General features: G+C 40.8%; 2 protein-coding genes across 5 annotated transcripts; both read right to left on the bottom strand.

Annotated features, from left to right (window-relative positions):
* Positions 1-5,428: 5,428 nt before the first annotated feature.
* fndc7a (fibronectin type III domain containing 7a) lies at positions 5,429-12,584 on the bottom strand. The gene is made up of 13 exons (XM_056391921.1): positions 12,443-12,584; positions 11,905-11,923; positions 11,493-11,750; positions 10,422-10,676; positions 9,509-9,766; positions 9,151-9,405; positions 8,592-8,846; positions 7,676-7,933; positions 7,137-7,394; positions 6,590-6,844; positions 5,991-6,254; positions 5,878-5,901; positions 5,429-5,460 (listed from the first exon to the last, which is right to left on the bottom strand). Exons 1-13 carry the CDS (start codon positions 12,497-12,499, stop codon positions 5,429-5,431), a joined length of 2,448 nt encoding a protein of 815 aa, XP_056247896.1. The 5' UTR covers positions 12,500-12,584.
* Positions 12,585-15,576: 2,992 nt separating this feature from the next.
* Positions 15,577-25,917, bottom strand: LOC130178375 (uncharacterized). Of its 4 annotated transcripts, none has more exons than XM_056390503.1 (22): positions 25,713-25,917; positions 24,548-24,754; positions 23,227-24,410; positions 23,013-23,087; positions 22,801-22,912; positions 22,300-22,448; positions 22,162-22,221; positions 21,862-21,995; positions 21,584-21,755; positions 20,100-20,281; positions 19,454-19,630; positions 18,952-19,105; positions 18,691-18,788; positions 18,392-18,597; positions 18,158-18,272; positions 17,813-17,995; positions 17,551-17,657; positions 17,279-17,419; positions 17,049-17,147; positions 16,792-16,906; positions 16,478-16,649; positions 15,577-16,322 (listed from the first exon to the last, which is right to left on the bottom strand). In XM_056390503.1, exons 2-22 carry the CDS (start codon positions 24,741-24,743, stop codon positions 16,152-16,154), a joined length of 4,002 nt encoding a protein of 1,333 aa, XP_056246478.1. In that variant the 5' UTR covers positions 24,744-24,754; positions 25,713-25,917; the 3' UTR covers positions 15,577-16,151. The 4 variants fall into 4 exon arrangements, with proteins under 4 accessions (XP_056246478.1, XP_056246480.1, XP_056246479.1 ...); XM_056390505.1 differs by having other exon boundaries at positions 16,478-16,601; XM_056390504.1 differs by having other exon boundaries at positions 16,792-16,903.
* Between the last annotated feature and the right edge of the window lie 16 nt (positions 25,918-25,933).

Genomic DNA, 25,933 nt, shown 5'->3' with positions numbered 1-25,933 from the left:
GTATGACAGACAAAAGAATTACTGTTGGGTAAAACAGTCCCATCTTATCCATTGTTAACGTCAGGGTCTCAGTAAGTTACATCCATACGTGGCCTCTGCACTTAGGAGCTCATCTGAAATCTTTACCTGCTGAGCGCTGTAGATCAACTTTGTGGGAACCAATCAGGACATCCTAAATGAGGACAGGTGGATGCCTGTGGGCTCTCTGTCATCATGAGACGGAAACAAAGTATGTGGCTTGTTAGGTGGAGGTGGGGGCGCTTTCAGTTCCCCACCCCGTTACATTCAAACTGCTCTTCCATGTTCCTGGAATATTTAATTTCTGTTCCTTATAACTGAAGTCTGTGTCTGCACTTGACCAACTTAACTTTGAAGGTAGAAAAAAAACAAAAAAAACAAACGGTGACACTGATTTTCATCCAAATATCTATTTTTGATTAATAATTCTCCCTTCATTGTACAGAAACAGGATTGGCCTGCAGTAGGGTAACATGATCTCCATTGTATCACGTACTAAGAAGTGAATTGACTCAGGTCCCCCTTCAGCATCTTTCCTGGATTGATGTCATTTCTCTTGGAAATGCTCTGTCATTAGGAATCCTTGTATAATGGCTTCCCTTTAGGACTTATGTTGACTTTCAAAAACAGCCATGTAAAAAAATGTGAGTTGTTTTCATCAGATTGTTAATGCCTTGGACATTAGTTTTGTATTGATTTGAACTTAGCTGTAACTTACTAATATATTTCCAAGCAAGGCTTCAGCAATTTGGTACCAATTATAAGGGAAATTGAGAAATAATTCAGAAACAAATGCCAATATCCCTCAGTTTCCGAGGAAGACAAAACTAAGGAATTTTCATTGCAAATAATATGCAGCATAAACGTTCATTAAATGTACATTTCCCAGTCTTTACCAAGCATATGTACAGTATAATGTGTGACAGATTATGATGAATCCAAATTAAGGAAATCTCCTAATTAACAACTGAATGCCAGCTGATTTTTAGAAAATTGCGAGGAAAGTTTCCAGAAATTAGCTTTGGAAAATACGGACCTGTAGAATAAAGTTTAACTGATTTTTTTTTTTTTTTTTTTTTTTTTCACATTTCAAGTTGTTGAATCTGAGGACATCAATTACAGTTGTATAAAAGGCACATGGTCAACTATTTCTTCTCAATTTTATATACAACTAAACTTTAACTCAAATAATTTGCCATGGAAAGTGAAAATAGATGGTGGTTCTATAGCTTGTTCTTGTATAAAACATACATTTTGTCAGATTGCAAGATAAAAATCAAGTCGTGAAGAGTTAACTGAACATTAAAAGCAAGTTGAAATGGGAAACTAACAGATAAGTAAATAGGAGTCTCATCAGCACACTTTAAACATCACATCATATTTGTGTAGGCTGTTTAATAGATATAGAATAATATTGGTCCTGTGATCGATCCCTGGGGCACACCAGTAGAAACTGTGAGGGAGGTGGAAGTACCTTCAACTTGTTCACACTGTGCTCTATGTGATAAATAGCTTTTAAACATGTTTCATATCATGTCAAAATCTTTAGACAGGTCAACAAATGGAGCTCCAGTTTCACCCATTATCTAGAAAAATTCCTGAGAGACTGTCACATCTCAGCCCCATGTAATGTAAAACTTTGAAGCTATAAGGAAGAACATGTCTGACTCCAGGAGAAATGGACTTTGAAAATTGAGTTGAGTTTATCATCCATGTGTAATCAAGTAGTTTTAAATATATTTTATGCAGTACAACATTTTACTATTGTGTTTTTACTGCTTGTTTTTGTGGTGAATAGACACACCTTTGCTTATCTGGAGTACAGAGCCACATGAAGTGGTAAATGATAGTAAGTATAATGTATCTTTTTAAATATTATATTATCCCTATAATCCTCATAGTCAGTCTTTTGGGAAATATAATATTGGATTAAAAGCACATTGTCCTCAATGCCACACAGCTGCAGTTACAGTTTATCGTGTAGAATAGAACATTCATTTTGCAAATCTGAAATATAAACCACTCCCAGCTGTTCGTTTTTATAGAGTAAAATGTAGGTTGTTCAGCCTCATTTCGTGTTGTTGGTTTGTTGTTTTTATCTCACTAAAAAAAAAGAAAAGAAAAAAACTAGCAAGTATCTAACTATCAATCAAGTCTAAATTCATTTTGACTTTTCATTCAAATTTTATCAGTCTATAGAGTTTGATTTTCTTATAAAGAAAGAATCAAAGATACATTTTGTGACCCAGGATATTGAAACAACAAACAATAATGGACTTGCAACTTTTTTACCATCATAAATAGAGACTAGAGAGATTTCCTGTTCATAATATGTGCTGTATCACAGTTTTAAGCTCAGTGTATTCTGCTGGTGGTGTAACTTAAATAAATGTGATAGCTTGTTGTGTGTTGCAGTGTGTGACAAAGAGCTGTGGACAATAGGTCCACACCTGTACCTCTTCCCTTAGCTCTGCCTGGCTGCTTGTGTTTGTCTTTAGTATCATTTGTCCCATTGTGAGCATACATATCATCATCCTGAAATGTATCTGCCTGAGGGTCGGGGAGCTTGTGTTTGCCACATGCGGGAACCAAACATTTGTGAATACATGCACGTTTTGTGAATTCAACCTGGTTGTAAAAGTCCACCTTTGGGATTGGCCCATTGCTTGTCTGGGTCAGAATCAACGTGATCAGCCAAGTACTGTATATTGACACATACATACAGTATACATAGATTGCATGGAATCTGGTTTTCAATAACACTCAATTTGCAGTATACTGTGCAGCTTGTATAAAAATAATCTAAAATTGTATAGATTTTTGTTTTATATTATTTTTATATTAGATTTTATTGTGTTAAGACCTGGAAAAAAATCCTAAAAATATTTAACATATATATATATATATATATATATATATATAAACTGTTTAAAAATGTAAACAAACAAACTGTTTCAGTCCAGTCAGGTTTAGGAGCTGTAATCCAGGGTTCAGACAGACTAATCTTAATCTTAACCACACTTAATATAGCTAAAGTGTACAGCAAACTATTACAGTGGATCAATAGCGAAGAAAGACTCACGATACACACTTAAATATCAAGTCACAGTTTTATTGTACTATTCTTGTACTGAAGAGTATAGAGCACACACAAGGCATATATGGTACCTTTTTAATCCATGCTAGTTGCTCTTGGGACTGTAATGTTGGTCGGTCAGTGCACCACTTTGGTCCATCATAAAATAACAGATATCAGATAGATTGGCATAAAAATGTAAACAAACAAACATTCATGGTCCCCAGACAATATATCCTAATAACTTTGGTAATCCCCTGGCTATTTCTTTAGCAGCTTGAGATTTATTGTTTTCACTGAAATGTCTCAATAATTATTGGTTAGATAATTATACACACATTGAAGAATTGAAGAATTGTGGTGTACTGATTTTCCCAATGATGATCACATCACTTACCAATTTACATTTGCAGTTGTGCAAATATGAGAGTAAGCCTCACATAAAAGCACATTGCCTAAAGAAGGGTTGGGGATATTCAGTTCCTTTTTATATGCATTATATTGTGCAACTGATTTTCAAAGTCTAAGATTATGAATTAAGATGAATTAAGAAATTAAATCATTCAATGGTATTTTGCATGGTTCAATAATGAGCTGCCTGTCAAGCTTTTCTCATTAGTCAATCAACCAAATGAAGCACCGAGCTTGATCATCCACCCCTGAAATGTATAACACATGTGCAGCGTGCTCAGGCAGAGACAGTATAACTGACTTGGTATACCACAGTATACCACGGTTGTATAATTGACTTGGGTCAGTGAAAGTCTGCTCGGCAGGTATTCTATAACAGGTTCGGTGTAAGATCAGTGTTTGGAAATTTCTTTCACCGTTTTTGTCTGGATTATTTTGAAGCACTGAGTATAGCTCGTGTATCCAAACCCACACACCAGCACAAAACATCTCGACCTCATAAAAGAAGACCCACAGCACAGTGTTGTAATGCAAAAATGCTTTATTGTTGTCGTCTGTCAACTGAGAGAAAACAAATCCAGTGAAAGCAGACTTAACACTGAATCTCTCTTCAGCAATCTGATCAGACATATCATCCACAGGACTTGCCATGCGTAACTCCAGGCCAAAGAGATGGATACCTGCTGCCCCACTTTTAACTGTGACCTTCTTCTAGGTCACAAACCTGCTTTACAGCCTAGAAACATCACACAGCAGCCGTAAGGAGGTCTTCTACTTGGAGAAGTCCTAAAATGTTATTTTAAATTCATGTATTTTTCTTTGAATGAGTAGTGCTATGAAACTTTTATCAAGGGGTTCACTGTAAAGTTTCTGCTTCCTTTGCATTTATACTAGATGTCTTTACATGTTGAGGGTACATCAAGTCTCATTGTGAAAGGGCAACTGTAGTGATTAGATATGAGGAAATGCAGTGCAGAAAATGAAATAACATGTATCCTACAATAAAAAGTAGCAATATGGAAAATATTTTTCAAATACATTGGATAAATGGCCAAAGTTATTTTTTCCCCAAACATTCTCTGTCATATTTTTTCCTGTTTTTAATTTAATGTTTTAGCTTTCTGTTTTTTTTATTCAGCAGAAACAGTTTGTCACACAATTTCTCTTGCAAACAGCAGTGACAACAAAACAGATATTCCTAAAGAAGAGTGATATTTCATCTATATTGGATCTTCACAGTTGCACAGCTGGTGTAAACACAGTGCTCTGCCATTAGCGGTTGGTGGTGCTGGTGGGGGTGTTCACTATAAGGCAAGAGGAGAGAGAGACAGAGAGAAATAATCAACCTGGACCTGGTGGAAAAACCGGTTATAACCAATAACTCATGAAAGCTTCAGCACTGATTCATCACACTCGATAAATGGCTGTTTTGTCACACTGACTCGGGGGCTATTGAATATCTATCATTTCACAACCACTCATCACAGACACAGTAAGATATCACGTTCCCACAGCAGATCATCTTTTACCTGAGTCACGTTCCCCTCATTCTTGTTTCCATGTTTTATAGAGAGACACATATTCAAGATGTCCCAGAGCTAAAGACAGATAGAGATCAGCCTCACCTGTTCCTGCTCTTGCATTCACACCTATTGTTATACCAGTGCACTATAGGTAGAGTCAATTTATGGATGCTTGTTATGCTGTCACAAGATACCCTTCAAGCTGTGAAGTACAATGGAAGCGGCCTGTGAAGGAAGCCTTCATCAGTTTCTCTCACACACATTCACAGTCAACAGCGTAATGTAAAGGAAAGCACGTTGTTTGTCTCAGGCTGTTACATAACTCAGTTTTCATGTGGTCTGAAGACAGTATGTTCTTATCTGGAGGGAAGGAGTAACAAAAAAAACACACTTACTTCATTTAATTCAAGCTTCGTCTTCCACGAGAGATCACTTGGAGAAAAAAAAGAAGAAAGATTACAGTTTAGTGCAGCCACAGTTTTCAAACTGCTCATAACTTCATTAGACTTTAAAGGAACAATGCAGCATTTAGGGAAATATGATTATTCGCTTTGTTGTTGAGAGTTAGATGAGAAGATTGAACTCTGTTAATTGGTGACCTTTACACGGATTGTGTTACCTTGGAATCAAGCCAGGCTAGCTGTTTCCCCTGTTTATAGTCTTTGTGCTAAGCTATGCTAACCTACTCCCGGCCCGAGTTTAATATTCATCATGTAGACATAGAGAGCGGTATCAAAATTCTCATGTAATTTTTAGCTAGAAAGTGGATGAACCAAAATATCATACTATTCCTTTAACTACTGCAAAACATAATGTGAAGTTTACTGTTCAGAGGAAACTTACCCATACCAGCGTTACTTCCTGGGCAGGGAACTGAGAAAATGACAAAAATTGAACACAAATCATACACAAATTAAATTAAATTAAAAATTGTGACAATAATCATCCGCCGTATGACCCACCTGAATATGTCCTGGGCTGACAGAAGTTGACTTTGATCCCATTCTGTCCCACTGGTGCCGCCAATACTGTATAGACATCCCCACATGTTTCCTCCTGGATATCACAGTATGTGCTCCCGGCAGCTGCGATGCAGGTGTAGTTGGCTCCTGTCCCGTACAGCTCTACTGTGTGGTTGTGGATCTGACGGCCCAGAGAGCGCCAGTACACCCTGAGAGAGTTGTTGGCCCTGCGATAGAGCTTGACGCCTGTTGGACAGCAGGGACCTACAAGAGAGTGAGAGGCTTTTTTGAGTAGTCGCAAAATGTGTCGGAGCTCCTGTCATGTTTAGATGCAACCATGCGCCTCAACCGTAACCCTGAAATAGCCACTGTGCCTTAATACATCTTATTATTATCTTATTATCTTTGTAGTTTTTTTATTTCAGCTCATCATCATCATCCCGTGACTGATGGTTACTTCATTTGTCTTGGGCTATAGCTAAAGGCTTTTGGTAATCTTTTGATTGACCTGACTAGGACAAGTTTTCTTTGGATGTGTGCATATTTTGTCCCTGCGCTGGATATATATTCTAAATGTACATGCGAGTATTTGTCCTCACTGGAGGAGAATCCATGATATTTGCACTCTGACTTGTGTCCTGTGCTGCTGATAGCTTCCAGGTTGACGCTGTAGTTGGTGCTACAGGTGATGCATCCCATCAGGCAGTGGGTGTCCAGAGTGTGGCATTTAGCATATCCGCGGGAGGACGTCAGGGTGGTTATGTAGGAGCGAGCCCCACGACCAGGTGACCAGGTCACGTTGGTCATAGCTTGGGTGACCTGGGACACGTTCACAAACATGGGACAGCACGGACCTTGGGAAGAGGAATGCAGAGCCATAATCAAAACTAGAGTGCATGCGTGTAAAGGCCTGGCATAAAAGAAGTCCTTCTCAATGCTTTACCTGGTTAAATAAATAAAGGTAATGGTGCTGCAGCTGTCTTTCAATATGCTTTTTCTTCCATTCATTTGACTTGCAAGTGATAAACATGTCTAAAATAACCTATTTAAGTTCATATTCTTATCATGAGAAGCCTACATTACTTACCTACATTAATTTTGAATTATAGGTAGGATCAGTGTTAACCCAAGATACTTCTGTCATACCTGTTTCCAAAGGTTTACTGAACCCGGGTAGACTCCGTCCTACAGCTGTGGTGGCCACTGCTGTGACTTCATAGAGTGAACCGCAGGGCAGCTCTGTGATCTCGCAGGAGCTGTTTCTTGTCTGGCAAGCGTGTGTGTTATAGCGTCCAATGGCGGTGATGGTGTAATTTGTGTTGCGTGTGTTTGGGTTGGTGATGAGGACTCTGTATGTAGAGTTGTTTGTCTGTGTCATATTCAGGATCTCTGGAGAGCACGGAGCTGCAGAAACACAGACGGGGAACAGAAGCTAACCAACTGTTGGCAGTAGTATTTAGTTTACAGACATGAGAGTGGTATTGATCTATTCATCTAACTCTTGGCAAGATTTGGAATATATCCCAGACGTAATAGCGGTAGGCTTACCTGTTCAATATTTTAGATTGATCAGCCTATCTCAAAAGATGATTTGCATTTCATGTGCGTGCAAAATAAATTAGTCTTCATGATGTGAAATGTAACTCTACATCTCACCTCATGTTTTAAAACAAACCCGTTGATACCTGTCTCATGTGTGTGTGGTGTGCAGGTGCGGTTGCATCCTCTTAACTCGCTGCAGGGTGTGACTGTCACAGAATAAGCTGTGTTGCACCTCAGATCTGACAGGGCGCACACCGGTGCCGTGTCGTTACAGTGGATGACATCGTTGGTCTGTTTTGCTGTTGTCTCGTACAGCTCGGCCCCTTTGACCGGTGACCACATGATCTCCAGGGTGTCTGCAGAAACCAGCTTTATGGTAACACCCTGTGGACAGCAAGGAACTGGGTGGGGGGTGGGGTGAGGAGAAATGCAGAAGTTAGGTGAGAATAATAACTGACACTGGGCAAAAGATCACACAGGTGGCTTTATATATTTTCATCTACCTTCCACACAGCCATTGTTTTCACTTCATGTCAGTACAGTGTGATTTTACAGGAACTTGAAACATAAGTCCATCACAGTGCAGTTTTTTTCTCCTTTTTCTCTTTGAGGAACTGCCGCTTTTTATAGAAAACATTTTGACTTGTCATACCAGAAAAGGGCACAGGTGTAAATAACAACATGATGGCTCTGTTCCACGTGTCCTAAAAAGCCATGCCAGTGCTTTTAATACCAGGGACATGACATCCAACATTCTTAATTACACCTGGGCTTTTCCCATTGTAGCTCTTCAAAATATCTGCCAAAGAAAGATGATATTTTCACAACAATGCCATGGTGGAGCTTTCAGGAAAGCTCAGACATCTGAGATTTTGGAGCCAACTAGGTTTTCACATGGCAGTGAAATGAGGCCAGTCATAGCTTGTGTGGTGCTAGTAATGCTCATAATGCAATGTGAAGTTAAAAATACAAAACCAGTTGTATGGTCCTTCGACTTGAAAACAAGAACATGTGTTGGTGGTGCTACTACAAGTGGGTGCTTCTGTGTGGTGGTCCTACTGGTGGTGTAGTTGCGGACGTGTGAATAAGGGCTGGAGCCGCCCTGGTTGTAGGGGAAGACGGAGGTGAGGTAGGTGTAGCCACACATGCAGAAAAATGGGCAGGTGGTTTCAGTGGTGTTGCACGACATCTCAGTCCCGTCGTCCCTCTTTATGAAAGCCATGTAGTACTCCACCATTGGCACCTCATCCCACACCAGAGAGCAGTTCCCTGCAGTGGGCTCCTCCACCCAGCTGTTCTCTGGGGGACATGGATCTGGCAGAGAAAGAGAGATGGAGGTTAATGGAGGGAAAAGAGAATGGGCATCACTTGTTAAAGGAATAGTTCAACAATTTGGGAAGTACACTTATACACTCTGCTGCTGATGCTACTTTCATGTCTTTGCGGCAAATATAAAGCTACAACTGGGAGATGGTTTGCATCTGACATCATCAAGAAAGCAAATAAGCGTATTTCTCGAAATGCTGATCTATTCATGTCAACATAGGATTTTGTGATTGATTTTCCAAATGTATACAAGTATGCTGTATGTGGCTGAGGCTGTGTGTGATATACCCACATGTAATGTAGTCAGCTGGTTGTGAGGGGCTGCTGGGACCAGCTTTGTTATAGGCTGTGACAACGACAGAGTGATTCTGGCCACAGTCTACAGGTGTGATGTAGCAGTAGCTGTTAACTGTTGCGGTACAGTTTTGGGCATTAGAGGTCAATGCTAAGTAGTTCTCAGCTCCCTGCGCTGGCAGCCAGTACACAGTGATCCCAAGGGACCGACCCATCCCAGTCACCTGGACTGTCACATCTGTACTCGGAGGACCTGAAAATGAAAGACAAAAAGAAATAATGTTACCACCAACTTAGCTATTGGGGTTTGAAGTGAAGGTTTTCTGTCACATCAACTTAATCCTTATCGTTCTTACGAGTGATCTGGCAGACAGTGGTGTCGTCTCCAGTGCGACCCTCAGAGTCCCAGGCCATTCCCTTGATACAGTAGGTAATTCCTGCTTCAAGGTCATCAAAGGTCACCATGGTGTCAGTGGTGTTCAGTTTGAGGCGGGAGCTAGAGCCCTGTCGGATAATGCAGAGCGTGTAGAGGACAGCGTGCTCAACCGGGGGCCAAGTCACAAGGATGGTGTCGTTGCTAGGGGAGCTGGTGTTCATCATGGGAGCAATCACCACTGAAGTCAAGGACAAACAAAGAGAAATGATGGTGAATGAAAAAAAGAAATTGAACAGACCAACACACAGATTTCATACTTCACCAATTTCTTTTTCGTAAGAGGTGTGAAATGGAAACAATTTCCCTGTGATTATGTTACATTCATTCTTTCTTTGGGAAGGGAGACAACCTAGTTCTCATGGTTTCTCTTTTCAGATCATGAGAATAGTACAGTGCAGAGGGATGGATACAGTTTCCACCCTCTTGCGTTGGCTGCAAAGAGTGGAGACTGTGTGACAATGGACAATGAAATGACACGCCGTTATGGCCGGCGGAATGAGATAACAAGCTATTGTGCTACATGAACAACAGAGAGGCAGCGTTTCACTCTTCATACACCGATAAGCATCTTGAGTAAACTGCTTCAAATGTGTAGTGTCTGTACAAGTGAAAGTGGACAGAAATGGTCATTATTATCACATTTAATGGATTATTGCTAATAATATTACCAGTCGTCAAGGTGAACATGATAACTGTGCATTCAATAAGTGTTTTCAGACCTGCTGAACAAGATCATTGATCAGTTTTTCAATCTTCTACCACCATTTTTGATGCTTTGGCCACAGTGTAAAGTCAGCTATTTAGGACTCCAGTTTTAGGCTTTTTGTTCATACCTGTCTTGACTTTGACAGGGTAGGAGGGTTGGCTCCTCCCTCCTGAGTTGACAGACATGACGCTCAGGATGTAGTCTGTGGTGGGCTGGAGATTCACCACGGTGCCTGGGGAGCCGCTCACCGGGGTCTCCGAGAAGAAATCATCCGACTCTGCCCTCAGGATGTAGCTGGTTGCCCCGGAAACCTCTGTGAACTCTACAGTGATGCTGTCGCTGCGTTTGGAGTAGGCTTTTATAATGCTGGGGACCTCAGGAGCTGAAGAGGAAACGATGGAAGTGAAATCAGTTACACTGATAACAAAATAAAAGCCTTTTAAATATGACAGTCAGAGTTAAAGAAGGGTCAGAATACTTTTAGGACTGTTTCTTCATTTTTCTTACATATAATAATATATGATAAATGCAGTGGTAGAATGTAACTAAGCACAAAGTGTTTATACTTCTCTATATAGTAGAGTAGTACTGTATTTTCTTTTTATACTACTTAATACTTCTTCACTACATTTAAGAATGTAATATTGCAATTTTTACTCCTACATTTATATTAAATATGCAAATTATGAGATCTATGAAATTAGTATTATTATTATTATATAGTACTTCTAATCTGTCAACCATTTTCTTAATTTATTGATTAATCATTGATCTATTAAACTTCTAAAATATCCATAACAGAGCCATAGATCATGTCTTCTCATGTCTTGTTTTGTCCTTTTGTCCAAAACCTAATCATATTCAGTTTATTATGATAAAAAAAAACAAAGTAATGCAGCTGATCCTCACAGTGGAGATGTTTGAGCCACAGAATGGTTGCTTAATTGATTATTAAAACAGCTGATGTACAGCTCCTCCTGCATCAGCAATAATAATCCAGTATTATATGAAAATACAATGACGAAGGCCATTCTGACTCTATAAGAAGTACTTTTACTCTTATATTTTAAGTACATTTAGGTAATACCACTGTGGTTCCTCTGCTGTTTAAATGGAAGATACAAGAATTAATCACATCTCCGTCTCTAAGTGTAATCATGCGTCTGAATCCTTCACTGTCTTTGCTGTTGTTACTGACCTGTAGTCTCCTCAGTGAGTGCACTGCTGAGGACATTGAGAGCATTGTCCATGGCTTCTAGCTGCACGGTGTACAGCGTGTTTGGCGACAGGGAGTTGACTGAGCCCATCACAGAATTACCACTGAACTGAGCAAAGACGGGATATTTGGAGGAGTTCTTGGGTATTGCTGTGATCTTGTAGGAGCTGGCACCAGTGGGGCCCTTCCACTGCACCGTCATGCTCTTAGATGTGACCGTAAACACTGAGATTGTGATGTCTGAAGGGAATAGAGAAGAACACAATGTTGGGACACGTTCAAAAAATGGACATGTATACAGTATTTTCAGTAAAAGTTTTATTTTTGGGTCCTTTTCATGGTTGTTTGCATTTTAAGATTAAGCATTTTATAAATCTAAAAGAAGATGATTTACCATTTTGGGCGGCACAAATCTGAAAATGACAGAACGTGGAAAGTTAATGGATGAAAAGAGGAAATAACTTGATGAGAAATGGCAGGAAAAACACAATTTTAAAGACACAGACATAATTCCAGGAGCAGCAAGCTGTTGGTATTTCACATTATATCCTGAGGCAAATTATGGCCTGTATCATGTTCTTGGAGCATGAGAGGCAGCAGGCTGCACATTACCTTCACTCAACACAGATCTCAGGAGTGGTCGGTGCAGGTATTTCTTTCAGGTCGGAATGAATTTGTCTATTGAGCTATGGTCGGGCATGCCACACGCACTTGTTGAAAGCAGTGACACTCAAAAGAGCCACTGTTCTTATGTTTCAAAACTCCCACAGCTATACACTATTCTTTATCTGGATATATAAAAATGTGCACTGTATCAAAAATAGGAAAACATGACAACTACTTGCACACTGATGATGTTAAAATTGTTGGTATTTTTGTTACAGTACTTCATAGAAAATGAACATATAATGTTATAAATGATCATCTCTTACCTCTGTGAAGGTCAATAAAAGCAACACCTGTAGCATCTTTAACTGTGTTGTTCCCATACTGCCTGCAGGCAAGTTGTGTGATGCTGTGATGAAAATGACTTCAGGGAAGCAGCTCAAGCTTAAATTTGATTTTTTTTTTGTCTTTTTCTCTCTCCCTCCCTCCCTTTCTCTCTCTCTCTTTCTCTCTCAGATGAAACGACAGGTCCTTTATTGTTTCAGCAAATACCAAAGAGCTCAAAGGCTGTAACTCCTCCCCTCGGGGTGTTTGGGTGGCCTATCAGAGCGAGAGGAGGAAGCTCACCTGTGAGAGACGAGGATGCAGATAAAAACTACTTTTGTTAAAGACCTTGAACTTTTTGATTTTTCAATCATGATCCTAACACAAAGAGAGTGGTGAAAATTGTTTCCTGTTTTTAAGTCTTGAATGTTTTGTATCCACTAAAGAAACCACCCTAACATCCCAGTGAAGAAAACTTATCTTTTTATGTAAAGATCAAAATCAAACCAAGTTTATTTAGAGCCAGTATAAAACAACAGGAGTTGACCAAAGTGCTGCACACATTTTAGTTAAAAGCACAACAATAGCATAGCGAGTAAAATGACACACAAAACACACAAATAATTGAAAAAAGGAACAACGACAAGACACAAGCCAATATCAAAGTATGTGCAAAAATGTGAAACAGAATAGAGAATAAAACTATATAAAGAACAATAAAATACTTAGACCACTAAGAGCAACCAGAGACCAATGAAAACATTGAGTTTTGTCTTAAAAGTGTCAACAGGAGGGAACGTTTGTGAAGGATGAAAACTCTTTCTGAGCAGTTAATCATTTTCTCCTCAATTTCTCGTTGCCTGAAGAAACACATCACCTTTAAGGTGTGTGTAATGTAATTATAGATACTGTGTTTCGGTTGGGTCAACAATGTAAAGCATTTCATAGGGTTAGCTGCAACTGACGATGAATACGATACGCTCACTTATTTTCTCTGATATAGTTGCAGTTAATTCATCCGCTTCAGAGTCGGCTAAAGCCACAGTCCTCTTTCACTACGACGCTGAAAAACTAATCAAACAACAGAAACAAGCTGGCTTATGTAACCCCATAGAAAACCTGTTTGGTACATTTGGATAACTGTAAGTTTGTACAATATGATTTACCTAAGGGAACTGTACCGTACTGTATAGAATTACTGTATGTGCAGTAGTGTATGTATGTGCAAATATTTCCAGTTAAAGTTTCAAAGACGACTTTTTAGCCATCCCACTGAATGGTGAGGTTAGAATAAAAGCTTTTCTATTCCCCAGTGGCCGAGTGTCTGCGTCAAGTGTGTATTATGAAGATGGGCTGGGAGGATCCCTAAGGACCAGCCATGGACAAACTCTTTTGTGAACAAAGGCCAAAAGGAGAAAGCTGATCAAACTCAACTTTACACAAGTGAGATAATTTCACTTTCAGAGAGTTCAAAGAACAGAAAGTAACAGTGTCGGATTTCCCAAATTACCTGTCTAATTGTTTTGTATAGAGATAATGCTCCAGTGTTATTCAGTATGTGGTAAAGGATGCAAGAATGATCATTAACCCTAAATTAATATTTTATACAAGCTACATCGTCCTTTAAATGAAATCACCATCTCTGATATGACTGCAGATCACTGTTCAAAACTGTCAACTATTTGTTCTTACATCACTTAAACAACGTGGATGATGTTTTCTTTAAATTATGATGAGTTAATAGTTGATTTTCATCAAATATACTTGTATAGACCATATTCACAATATCAGTCTCAAAGGCTTCCACAGACCCATAAGTTCAAAAGAGGAAAACAAATGCAGTTTCTTGAGAGAATAACTTCAACATTGAAAGATATTTAGAAGAAAAGACATTGATCGATAGGCTGACTGCATAAAATGGTGACCTCCCTCTAAAGCACAAACTTTAGGGAGAACCAATCAATGAGCTTTCACGCTTTTCTAATAATATACCTCATACATGCTGTTGTAGTTCACATTTGGGGACATTACATAGTCTTGCATTCACTTCCTGGAGACTTAGCCTAACCCTTGCCACCACTAGCCTAACCTTAACCTTAACCACTGACCCAAAAATCTGCTAATCTCCGACTGTCCCCAATTGGAAAAGCTGTCCCAAATTAATAGGTCTTTAGTCTGAAATTTGTCCCCAAAAATAGCCTTTGACGTATATACACACATGCACATGCGCACACACACGCAGGATAACCAAATAACATCACATGTACACCCCTGAGGGACCACTGAGGCTTCTGTTTCACATTTGTCTAAGGAGCAAGTTTAATGTAACGTCACCGATTTCATAGTAAGTCATTTGAAAAATGATATGAGATGCAACTACCAACAGAACGTTTCTTTGGTGCACAAGAATGACCAATAACAGACATCATTTTCCCAGATACTGCCATCGATATCATGATTAGTCCTGCTCATAATTTAAAGTGATTTCCTGCTTAGAATCTCAGCTGTTCAACCACAGGTTATGAGCGAGATGGCCCGGTCTGTGGGGGAGACCCTGTATTTGTGTTAAAATGTGAGAGATAAACTGCACTGGTTGAGAAGTCACTGAGACTGATGTGACATGTTGACGCTCTACAGGTTAGTGAACACCGAGAACTTCAGCTGCTCTTTAAACAATTGGACGGGACAGTTCAGGAATGTTGTTTGGACACCTCTCCATTCCTGATACCTCCTTTAGAACAACAGAGAAACTCGATACCCCACAAACAAAAACCTGAACTCAGCCCGGCAGCAGCGGGCTGTGACGGTGACAGGAACAGGGCCACAAAGACACCCAACAGAAACTCAGTAAGAAGACACTGTGTCGCGAGCACCCACAGGCCAGCAGGGACGGGCATTACAGGCATCGAATGAGCACATTAGTTAAAAGCACAAAAGTTGATACTCATCTTAAGTAAAGGCAGAGAGGGATTTTCCTGAAATGTAATATTGCCAATATGACCTGGATTTATTTTGATTTAACTTTATCTCCTTACCCTGTGGCTGCCTGTGTGTATTGGATAGCTAATCGTTTGGAAATAGGTAAAGTAAAAAAGAAGAGTTAGGTGAGACAAGAGTACTGACATGGAGAACTGGGAAAAGATAGACTTCATGTTTATTACTTTATCTGCTGAGTGACATTGGACAATGTGGCCGATGCTGCCCCCTAACTAAAGATGGAGTGGTGTGATGGATGCATTACAGATAAAAAAGGTAAGTCTCGGAGCAATATATTGAACAGTATTGATCTGATATTGGATTCATATCAAAAACTGCTCACTAAAGTGGATATAAAGAAGTTACACATTTGGATGCTGAAGAAAGAAGGAATATAAAATCAAATGTAAAGACACTCAATATAAACAAAATGCTGTAGATCAACAAAAATATTAATTTGCTTTAAAATTCTGAAAACCTAAACAATGTTTAGGTAAGGCTATAATATCGACATTTTAATTTTACAGTGTTATCCAGGTGATTTCAGGCTTTTCTGCCCATTATAAATATATAATCATGTACAAAAGCAATAACTTAACACAAAAAGGTCTTTCAATAACTCAACATCAGAGATATTCCCTTATCACCCAACAGAAATATATTCTACATAGGCTCATTTATCATAGGGACTGGCAGACTGTTGATTACTGGGTAAACTGGTCTGCACCCTGGGTGTTATAATGCATGGTGTTTCCTGCCCCCTAGTGGCTGCATGTTGTGCAGTTTCCTGGAGAGTTGAGCTTTGTCCATGTCAGCTGACAGCCTCTTGGCCATCCGGTCGGTGGTCCTCTTCATGCTGCGGGCCACTTCAATAGCCTGGTCAAGAGTCCTGCCCATTTCTTCCTCCTAGAAAACAGCAGCAAAACTTTCCAAAGAGCTGAATATCATGCATATGTCACCACTAACTGTTTGCTACTGAGATGCACAACAGAGGTTCGTGCGTATTGAAACAATCTCTTGAATGTCACACTATTCAGCAGATGTGATATGAGACGTGTCACCTTGCTCCCTCTGCGTCTGCCTGTCCTGCTGACGGTCTTTGAGGGCAGTGAGACAGGGGACAGTGTCTGCTTGAAGTACACGTTGCTGGGCAGGAGTGCCGTGTCTGACTGTGTGGATCGTTTCCTGTGATGGGACACGGAGAGCGGCGGCGGCGGCTCCCTCACTTTATAGCTGGATTTGAAGACAGATAACGAGACAGAACGACTTCTGTTTTACAGAACTATATCATTGAATAACTTAATAAAGTGCTGATAAGTTTCTGTCTGCTTTCAGCGAGTGATGTGTTTGTGCGCCACGTGAGGCATGTGTTTACCTGGCTGGGAGGCTGCTGGAGGAGCCATAGCCGACCTGGAGGAGAGGCTTCTGGAGAGATGGAGAGGCGAGGAGAGACCACCCCTCCTTGGAGTAAAAACCCTCCATGACGGCTGCTGATGTGAGAAGTTCTACAGTATGTATATAACTAATACACGGTACTGCATATATTTACAACCCTGTTTACAATATTATGACAGGTCCCAACTGATAACAAGAACTATATTGTTGTAAACATCAGATGAGAAAGTTACTTACTCTGTGGTCTTTGTTCAGTATGGCTGTCAGAGGCGACCCCTCCTTTTAAAATGGAGCTGGTCAAACCAGACCTTTTCACTGAGCAGTTTCCTTCTGTCCCTAAAGGAGTAAAACATGTATTTTGTCCATTCTGACCCACTTTGGACAGAATATACCCATGTAACTAATAGGATAAGTATAAACAAAACTGCAGAATGTACTTTGCTGTGAAATATAATTGTGGCCCTGACCTCTGTTGGACTGCAGTGTCCCCTGAAGTTTAAATTGAAACTCAGGTCCAGAGTGTGCACCGCTTCCTCTTCTGCTCCCTACAGGTGAATTGTGGAAGTGAGACATGATCTCAGAGCCTGCATTATCACCACTGTCTGTACCTGGGGAGGAGATTATCAAACTCAAAATGGATGGAGAATTATCTGTCCACAAATATAGAATAAGTAGAGGCAGACAGGGAGTCTTGTTGCTGTAATTTTCTTATGAGTATATTATGATGGTGGTGGAGTACCTTTGCTCTTACTGGGGTCCATGTCTGAAGAGATCCAGTCCTCTATTCTTGCAGGACTAGAAATAAGATTACTAATATTTTGTCTGCTGTTTGATGATTTCCATACACTACAGGAAACAGTATAAGAAAAATGAATAGTTGAAAGATAAAAACATCTTTCACCTGGTTTTTATCCAGTTATGAATGAATAATAAAATGTAACACAAATACAACCTAACAATGTCCTTTCTATTCATCCACTGTCCAACAGGGTCAGGTTCACCTGTTACAAGCTGGTCTTAGGTGGGTCCTGGGTCTGGTTTTAGACCTGCGCTCCTGACGATCCTGTCTGTATTTGGAGGTGAGATAGTCCATCTTCTGTGCCAGGTGAGGCAACTGGACTAAGCTCTCCTCCAGGTCCTTCTTCAGCCTGGACACCTCTGACTGCAAGGCCAGGATAACCTCACTAAACACACATGAACACACAGATACAGATATTCAGATGTTCACTGTGTAAAAAGGCGAGAACAGAAGAGGGTGAATCTTTATTTACACTGGCGAAACAACTGCTTAAAGTCCAAGTCCTTAGTCAACCACCAACCCTGCTTGCCCCTTAGTATATGCTGACCTGTTACAAGAGCAGGAATACATTTGGCTGTTTCTCTCCTCTGTATCCATGGTAGTGCTGAGTCCCGGTTCAGAAATACGGTGATGGAGCTGTACAGGCAGGCTGGGATCAGATCCTGTTCAGGAAGTAGTGGGGAAGCACTTAGTATTTCAGTATTGACCAGCTATGATGAAACTAAAACACAACGGATTAAGGGAGATGAAGAATCACATTCTGATTGCAAGGCCTGCTCACCCTGTAGCCTGACCGAAGGCTCCTTAGTGATGCTCTCCACCCACAGCTCCACTGCAGCTGCTGCACCACAGGACTGTGTTTGGACAGACGGGTGGGGGCTGGCCCACCGCTGGCTGTTCAGTGAGGCTGAATGGATGGCTGTCTGCAGGTTGGAGCAGGAGCCCTCACTGTCAGAGCTACTTAGAGCATCATTATGGGACTGCACACTGGAATTGGACAGATCCAACAAGAGTTATTCTACGAGGACCCATGTGATGTCTAGACAGTGACTGCGGATCAGTCAGTGAATCAATTTGTACCTTTCTGTGAGCAGATTTGATTGAAATGGTCCATCAGTGGTGGATTGATTCAAGTAAGAGCTCCCAAATCCGCTGTCTGTCTCTGGGCTCACGATCCTCTGCACCCCAGAAAACACAACATCAGTTGAAAAAAAATGAAGGTAGCCTCTGCATCCTACCCACCACTGCAAGAAGACCTGTTGCATTAAATTACCATCTAAAGTCCGAAGCTTAGAAGAGACAACAATCAGTCAAACAAACCGAGTGTTGTCTGTGGCTGACCTGTGATGCACATGGGGTGCCGAGAGGAGGCTCTGAGTGGCCGTCGGGGTCCGACTGTCTGGGTGCATCGGAGGAAGAGGAGACCTCTACAGCCAGACTCACACAATCACCCAGATCACAGTCATCCTCTGGGATAAGGACACTCTCCGCTGTGCTATAACAGGGGCAGCAACACCAATAAAGATATTTAGAGCTAGTTAATGACAAATGTTATTGCTGAGGCATCTTTCTGGCTGTGGAGGTGAGATGAAAAGAGATGGGAAGGTGAGGACATTGTTTAAATAATAAGTAGTATTTTAAGAGATTCTTCCTATTTCTAGATTGACACCACGTATCCAAAAGTAGCTCACTTACAGAGTGACAGGATTGGTAGATGGATTACTTGTGTCAGCCATATATTATTTAAGAGAAACCCAGTATAAACAAACCGCAACAGAGAGTCAATCGAACCACAGTTATCTCTTTTATATGGTCAGGTAGACTTTAATATCACAACACTGACCTTTCAGGCGTCCACTCCCTCCGTCTTGAGGTTGAGCTGGTTCCACTCAGGTAATCTAAGATGTTACTATGATCTATCCCCTCTGACAGGACAGAGAGAGAGCTCCTCTCCTCTTCATCGCCCTCCTCGCCCTCAGCTGTCTGGATGTCCAGTCTCTCCAGAGAGTCCCGCGAGCCCCTGAAACGGGGCAGAGAAGAAAACCTGCTCACACAGACAGACGCAAACACTCTCTGTTCCCTCTGCACGGTGGAACCCGACACCAACACTGTACCTGAAACACGATCGGCCCACAGGAAGCCTGAGAACGTGCCTATTATTTGAGCACAAACACACACACAAGTGTCACTCAAATCGTCAATAGCTGGACACAATAGTGACAGTGGAAGATGCAGAACAGTGGTTCACTATATTTATGTATCCTAACCAGGATAACTACTTTCAGTTTTCTTTAGATTAGCCCTGGTGCACACAGTATTTAATTACAAGATTCACAGTCACAACAGTATTAACTTTGATGATGTATACCCAAAAAGACAATATTATTAGGACATTAATTATGAAGATTAATTACCAAACACTACATAATTCCAAATTAATAAAAACTCAATTAAAAAAAGAAATATTGTTTAGTTTTTTCCTGAAGTACCGTGAATGGCAGCTGTTATGCCCAGGGTCTTTCAGGACAGAGTCAGCAGCTATGGGCTCACTGCTTTGCTCCAATCCACCATCGCCAGGGACCTCACTGGCCTCCTCCACTTCCTCTTCCTTTTCTTCCTCTTTGTGTGTCTCCATCTTGAAACTCATAGTGGAAAAACCTGCACATGGACCCTGAAACATGAAGCCCAGTCGGATCATTTGTAGTTAGTGTAATCTTATCACACACACACGTTCAACATTTCCTCCAGGAGAGAATTTGTCACAAATGAAGGTGCAGGGTGTGGATACAAATAACACAGCAGACTGCATTCACAAAGAGGTTGAATATATAAAAGAGTTCGTCAGTGTCAGCAAAGGGATTTGGTCAGTGACCAAAGTACACTACAGAAACAGGCTCACATCTGGTACTAATTTGGCTGAGTACCAGATGCTTGCCTCTGAGCCAGAAATGGAGAGAAAGAAGAGAAAAGTCTTTAAAAAACAAAAAGCAGATAAAATCTAGGAGGTCAAGGTGGCAGAGGCACTTTGCAAAGAAGTAGAGGGTATGTAAATGGTCATTTTGGTTTCAAAGAGGTGCTCCAATAATGCCCTGCAGAAGCTCAACACAGTGGAGAAGAACATTGAGGGTGTGGCCAAGAGGTGCATGGTAGAGAAGAAGGAAAAGGACTGTGATCAACAGGAAATTGTGGACCTGCTCCAGAGGCAAAACGACCTGAGGGAACAGAACAAGACAAGACAAGACAGCCTGAAAGGCCTGAAAGGATCATGCAGCTGAAAGGCACAGTCTTGCACACCAGGATGGAAATTTAAGAAAAGAAGCAGAAAGGTTTTTGTCATGACATACTGTATGTAAATGTCTCATTCAAATGCTCGAGAAGGAGATGGAGCTGAGGGCCTGGGCAGAAACAGACAAACTTGAGGCCACTGAGGTCGTGGAGGCACTTTGCCATTAAAATAGAGGAATGTAAAATGTGCTCAAAGTCCCAGGAAGATAAAGCAAGGTCCACTGCCAAGACGGTGACACCCATAGAGAAATGAAGACCTGCTCAGTATTTACTAGCCACAACAGAATGATGATGGCCGATGTTACTATATAATAAAGTAAAACTAAGATAAGTATTTGATGAGTATTTTAAAATAATTATAGTGACTTTATAAATTACATACAAGAATCCAGGTACTTTATCAAGTCAATACCTGTATAATATCCCTTTTAACATTTCTATAGTATCCATGTTAACATATACCTTTTACTTTCTAATTGCTAACATCAATGCAATGAAGTTACATGTATCCAACAGTTGTTGAGACATTTCACACAAAGCCAAAAATGTTAATTTCAGGGAAGAATCAGGGACCATGAACTTCTGCACAAAATTTCATGAGTGAGATATTTGAGAGTGAAGCATGTGGCAAAAAACCTAAGGCAAGGGAGCGCAGGGGAGTTAGTGGGTGTGTCTGTGAGTTGGTTACCTCATGCAGGGATGGTGGTGTGGGACTGGGCTTCACATGTAGCATCTGTTTCATGGGCGTGGGGGTGGAGGACGAGTGGGGTGGGGAAATCTGCTCACACACGTTTTTGTCTATCAGCTCCTTTATGTCTTCAAGGAGCATCCCTATCCTGAATATCTGTCCCTCCACCAGCCTGAAGATGTGTCCACACACACACACACACACATGCACACACACATGAATAGATGCATTGATGTGATACTGACATATTTAATATGCAATAGTGAGGTCTCTTTAACCTGTTTGGGTCAAAGGTGCCAGTGTTCCTGGACAGACCCATGTAGTTCTGCATCTCCAGAGCTCTGTGCTCCTCCTTCTTACTGATGTATTTCCTCTCCAGCTGGTCCTGAGCCTCCATCATGCTCCTCAGCATCTGACAAAAGACAAATTTCACATTTAGGCGCATCCAGAAGTAAAAAAGGAACCACATAGTTATTAAAAATGATAGTTCACCTGAAATAAATCAAATATAATATATATATAAAATGAATATCAAAAGTCATATAGGCTACCACGTATAGGATGTAAACATTTCTTACCATTTGCTGTTCTGCTGTGCTCACTGACATGATGCTTACACTCACTTTGAATTCCTCCACCTGTGTAGAAGAATCCATTTAGATGTGTCGTTTTGTATGTTTTATTTAATGGTAGCGTGGTAATATCTTCAAACTTACCTTCCGCATGAACGGGCTGATGATGTCTCTCAGCTCAGCAGTCATTCTTTCCCCATCACTGAGATCCTCTTCAGGCGGGCTGGAGGAAGCTGCGTTCACCTCCGCAATGTTGCTCTCGGGGGCTCTTCCTCCTTTTTCACCAAAGTTTTCTGAAAACAAGGGATTATTTTTTCTTACCTTTATTTACATCTAATATTTTTTACTTTAAGTGTGGACTTTGTATGAAGAATTAAAAATTGCACATGATGCATATAGTTACTGATGACCTTTGAAAATATAATACAGAAACTAAAAAATATTTTAGTGTGGTCAGGTTCTCCAGTTTACACTCATTGTTTAGAGTGGCCCAAGAGCAAAGTTAAGATGTTTGTGTAACTAGAATAGAGTCATCTGACCCCATTTGTCTCTATGGAAACCAGTTGCACTTCGCTGCATAATTTGCAGGTAGTGAAGCAAAGCGATGACCCGTCATAATATCAGATGTCAGATACAGAGACGAACCTGATGGGGGACGGTTAGGAGCCAAGGATCCAAGATGGCTTCCCTCAACTACGTTTCTCTGATGATCATCTTCACACTCTGAATACAGCATTAGTTCTGAGGAGGGCTGAGTCTGCAAAAACAAGTTCAATAAATTTGTAACTTGCATTGAAAATTTGACTTTTTACTTATTTTGATTTCTCAAACACTTGCGTGGTTTCGGTTTTACTTACATTGGTTCCTATTCTCATTTTATCAATAAGGTTTTCTGCCTCAGCATATTTGGTTAGTAATTTATCATATTCAGCCTAAAGAAAAAAGGAACAAGTTAATTATCCGTCCTGTCATAGCATTTACATATCTGTTACATGAGGAAACTAAAGCAAAAGAAACCAAAAGGCGTAGGAACATGTGCGCTGTGAAGAGTAAATTCTTGCGGTTTTCTACCTGCAGGTGATGCACCAGCGCTGGATGAGTCTGTTTCTCCTCATCTTTGAAGACATAAGGCATCTCTGAGGGCTGGACTGAATCCTCCAGGACTCTGCTGATCACCTCCAACATACCCGGAGAGGACTGGGCTCTGTGCATGGAGCTGGTCTCCTGAGGAACAGGTTTGGCAGGTCCACTTGGAGCTTTGGGGATCTTTACCTTGGGGGCAACCTTAGAGAAGTCAGGGAGCGGATAATGGACTTGTCCTTGGCCATACTTCATCTCGCTGAAGGACCTGGTGTGCACAAGTGGGACTTTCTCTATTTGATTGTCCTCTTCAAACTTTTCCAGCTTCACTACATCTACAGCACTCTTGTCCCCACTGCTCTGCTTTGAGTCTATACTTGCACAGCTGGATGCAACGCTGTCAGCAGCAGAGGTGGAATTATCAATTTTCCTTTCGACCTCTTCCTCTAGACTTGAATGTTTTGATGCAGCATGACTATTTTCATCAGTCCTGCCAGAGAAGACACTTTGATTTATCTCAGAATTACAAGCAGAGTTCCCTGAGTGGTTACTATGAATAGCTGTGTTGTGTGTTGGAGCCCAGCTCAAAACATTGTCGTCCATGCTCTCCAGTAGGGACACCTCCGGCAGGGTCTCTGCCTCGATCAGCCTACCTGGTCTCAGCAACTCTTCCTGGGAGAAGTGTCGCAGTAGCAACTGGTTAATGTCTGCAGGACAAGGGCATGATGGGGAAACCTCACTTGGCTTGGAAGCATCAAAAAAGACAACATCCTCTTGCGACAAAACTTTTGGTCTCTCAACAGAAACCAAACGTTCACTGGTGTCATCTCCATTTGTTGTAGTCAACTCAAGCAGACCAGGGCCATCAGGACTTGCACGAACAGTTTCTCTACTGTCAGAGCTCGTGTTGCCCTCAGAGCCAGCTGTCTGGTTGAAGTACAGACTTCCAAGGTCAACATCATAAGGTAGGTCCTCCTGATCCTCGTCACTAGTATTCTCACCTGGGTCCTCGTACTCACGCTTTAAGGGTGGCTCATCTTGCATGGTGTTTGGTCTCTGGGCAGACACATGCAGTATGCTGCTCTTGGTCTTGTTCTCTACCACCCTCTCACTTTGACTGCTCACAATACTGGACTCCGAGGAGGTGTCATCCAAGGCTGACAGCTCTGCGCTCCCTGAAAATTGAAGAACATAAATACCAACTTTGCTACATGTGTTACAACACAGACAGTGTTATGTCCAGTTCAGTACAGTCAGTAGAGGTTGTAACACTCAACAGACAAATGCACACTGCAGTGACTCCAGGACTTACCACTGAGATGGATGCTGGCCTCAGAGGCAGCAGACTCTGCCTGGGAGAGATGTAAAGCTAAAGAATTCTCCAAATCACTTAAGTGGAGACTTTCATCCTCGCTTAGGTCGACAAAGATGCTCTGCTGGATGCACTTCTCCCACAGCACAGTGGGTCCCTGATGATCCTCATCTGATTCCTCTGGATCTCCCTCCATGGACACTTTCTCTGTAAAAGAAAATGTAAGCGGACGCTCTTTTCAACCTCTCTTGATAAGACGAAGGGGGTAAGAAAAGTGGATGGAGCACCTGTTCATCACTTAGCAACACAACTTGTGAGCTGACAACATTGGATTAAAATGTTCTAAGCTGTCAGTTATTCACCAATCAATACATTGTGTGGACAGAGGTTTGCGTGACATACACTAAGTGCATGAGGTGTTTTGTGTGAATGATGTTTATATGTGAAAGAATTTGTGCGTGAGAGAAACTGGTGGAGGAAATATGCAGGTCCTTTACTTCAATAAGAGTAGCAACTCCTCACATTACAAGTAAATGTCTTGCATTTTATATTTTATTGAAGTAAGTGTTGATATCTTTTCAAGGTAAAATAACTCATTTTGCAGCATATTGGCACCTTTCAGTGTTATATCATTATGAAATGTTATTATTGAAGAATTATAGTATGCATTAATTAACATAATGGCAGCATTTTAATGGTGTAGATGGTCAATGGAGTTGTCCATATTATGTTTGTTTTAATCAGTAAAAAATGCATCATATTCTATAAGATTATATGTTTTGCATGTAAAATTATCATTTGTGTATAGTAATAATCTGTAAATATAGTAACTGTATCCTTCAAATAAATGTAAAAAGTACAATGCTTCTGAATTGTAGTGGGATATAAGTAAGAGGTAGCAGAATATGCTGAAATAAAGTACAAGTTCCTAAGATTGTACTAGTAGTAGTAGTAGTAGTAGTAGTAGTAGTAGTAGTAGTAGTATTAGTAGTAGTAACTAGCACTATTTGAGTAAATGTTTTAGTTTTGTTATAATAAAGATATAAACTATTACATTGCAAACCCGAACTTATGCAATATCAACTCCTCATCTCAAATCAACAGTTCCTGTACTTCAAGTCTGTACTATATTTTCACTTTCATGTCAGTAGTGTTTGTAACTTACTCTGTTTATGGCTCCTTCAGCATTGCGACATCATGGTTTGAAGTTGATCCGATCCACAGCCGTGCTCCTGCCTGACATAATCTTGAAACTAGGTAGCTGACAGTATTTCTATGTCTTTCTCTCTCGACATATGGTTTCTCGGACAGGTTTAGTTTCTGTGGCATCATTAATAATGTAGCCTACAGGGCAGCGCTGGACGTCTGGAGCTGAACTGGCATCGT

This window comes from Seriola aureovittata, chromosome 12, assembly GCF_021018895.1.
Source record: "Seriola aureovittata isolate HTS-2021-v1 ecotype China chromosome 12, ASM2101889v1, whole genome shotgun sequence".
Taxonomy (NCBI): Eukaryota; Metazoa; Chordata; class Actinopteri; order Carangiformes; family Carangidae; genus Seriola; species Seriola aureovittata.
This window is presented reverse-complemented; position numbering and strand designations above follow the sequence as displayed.

What these genes read in the sequence shown, in the direction of transcription:
- fndc7a (XM_056391921.1), bottom strand. Translation starts at nt 12,499, where the DNA reads ATGGGAACAACACAGTTAAAGATGCTACAGGTGTTGCTTTTATTGACC. An exon ending in ACCAGCTGACTACATTACAT is followed by an intron (nt 8,847 to 9,150) that starts GTGGGTATATCA and finishes TTTCTCTGCCAG; the next exon opens with ATCCATGTCCCCCAGAGAAC. An exon ending in ATATCATGGATTCTCCTCCA is followed by an intron (nt 6,255 to 6,589) that starts GTGAGGACAAAT and finishes ACTCTCTTGTAG; the next exon opens with GTCCCTGCTGTCCAACAGGC.
- LOC130178375 (XM_056390503.1), bottom strand. Translation starts at nt 24,743, where the DNA reads ATGGAGGGAGATCCAGAGGAATCAGATGAGGATCATCAGGGACCCACT. An exon ending in CGCTGGTGCATCACCTGCAG is followed by an intron (nt 23,088 to 23,226) that starts GTAGAAAACCGC and finishes TTTTTTCTTTAG; the next exon opens with GCTGAATATGATAAATTACT. An exon ending in GACACTGCAGTCCAACAGAG is followed by an intron (nt 17,148 to 17,278) that starts GTCAGGGCCACA and finishes TTACTCCTTTAG; the next exon opens with GGACAGAAGGAAACTGCTCA.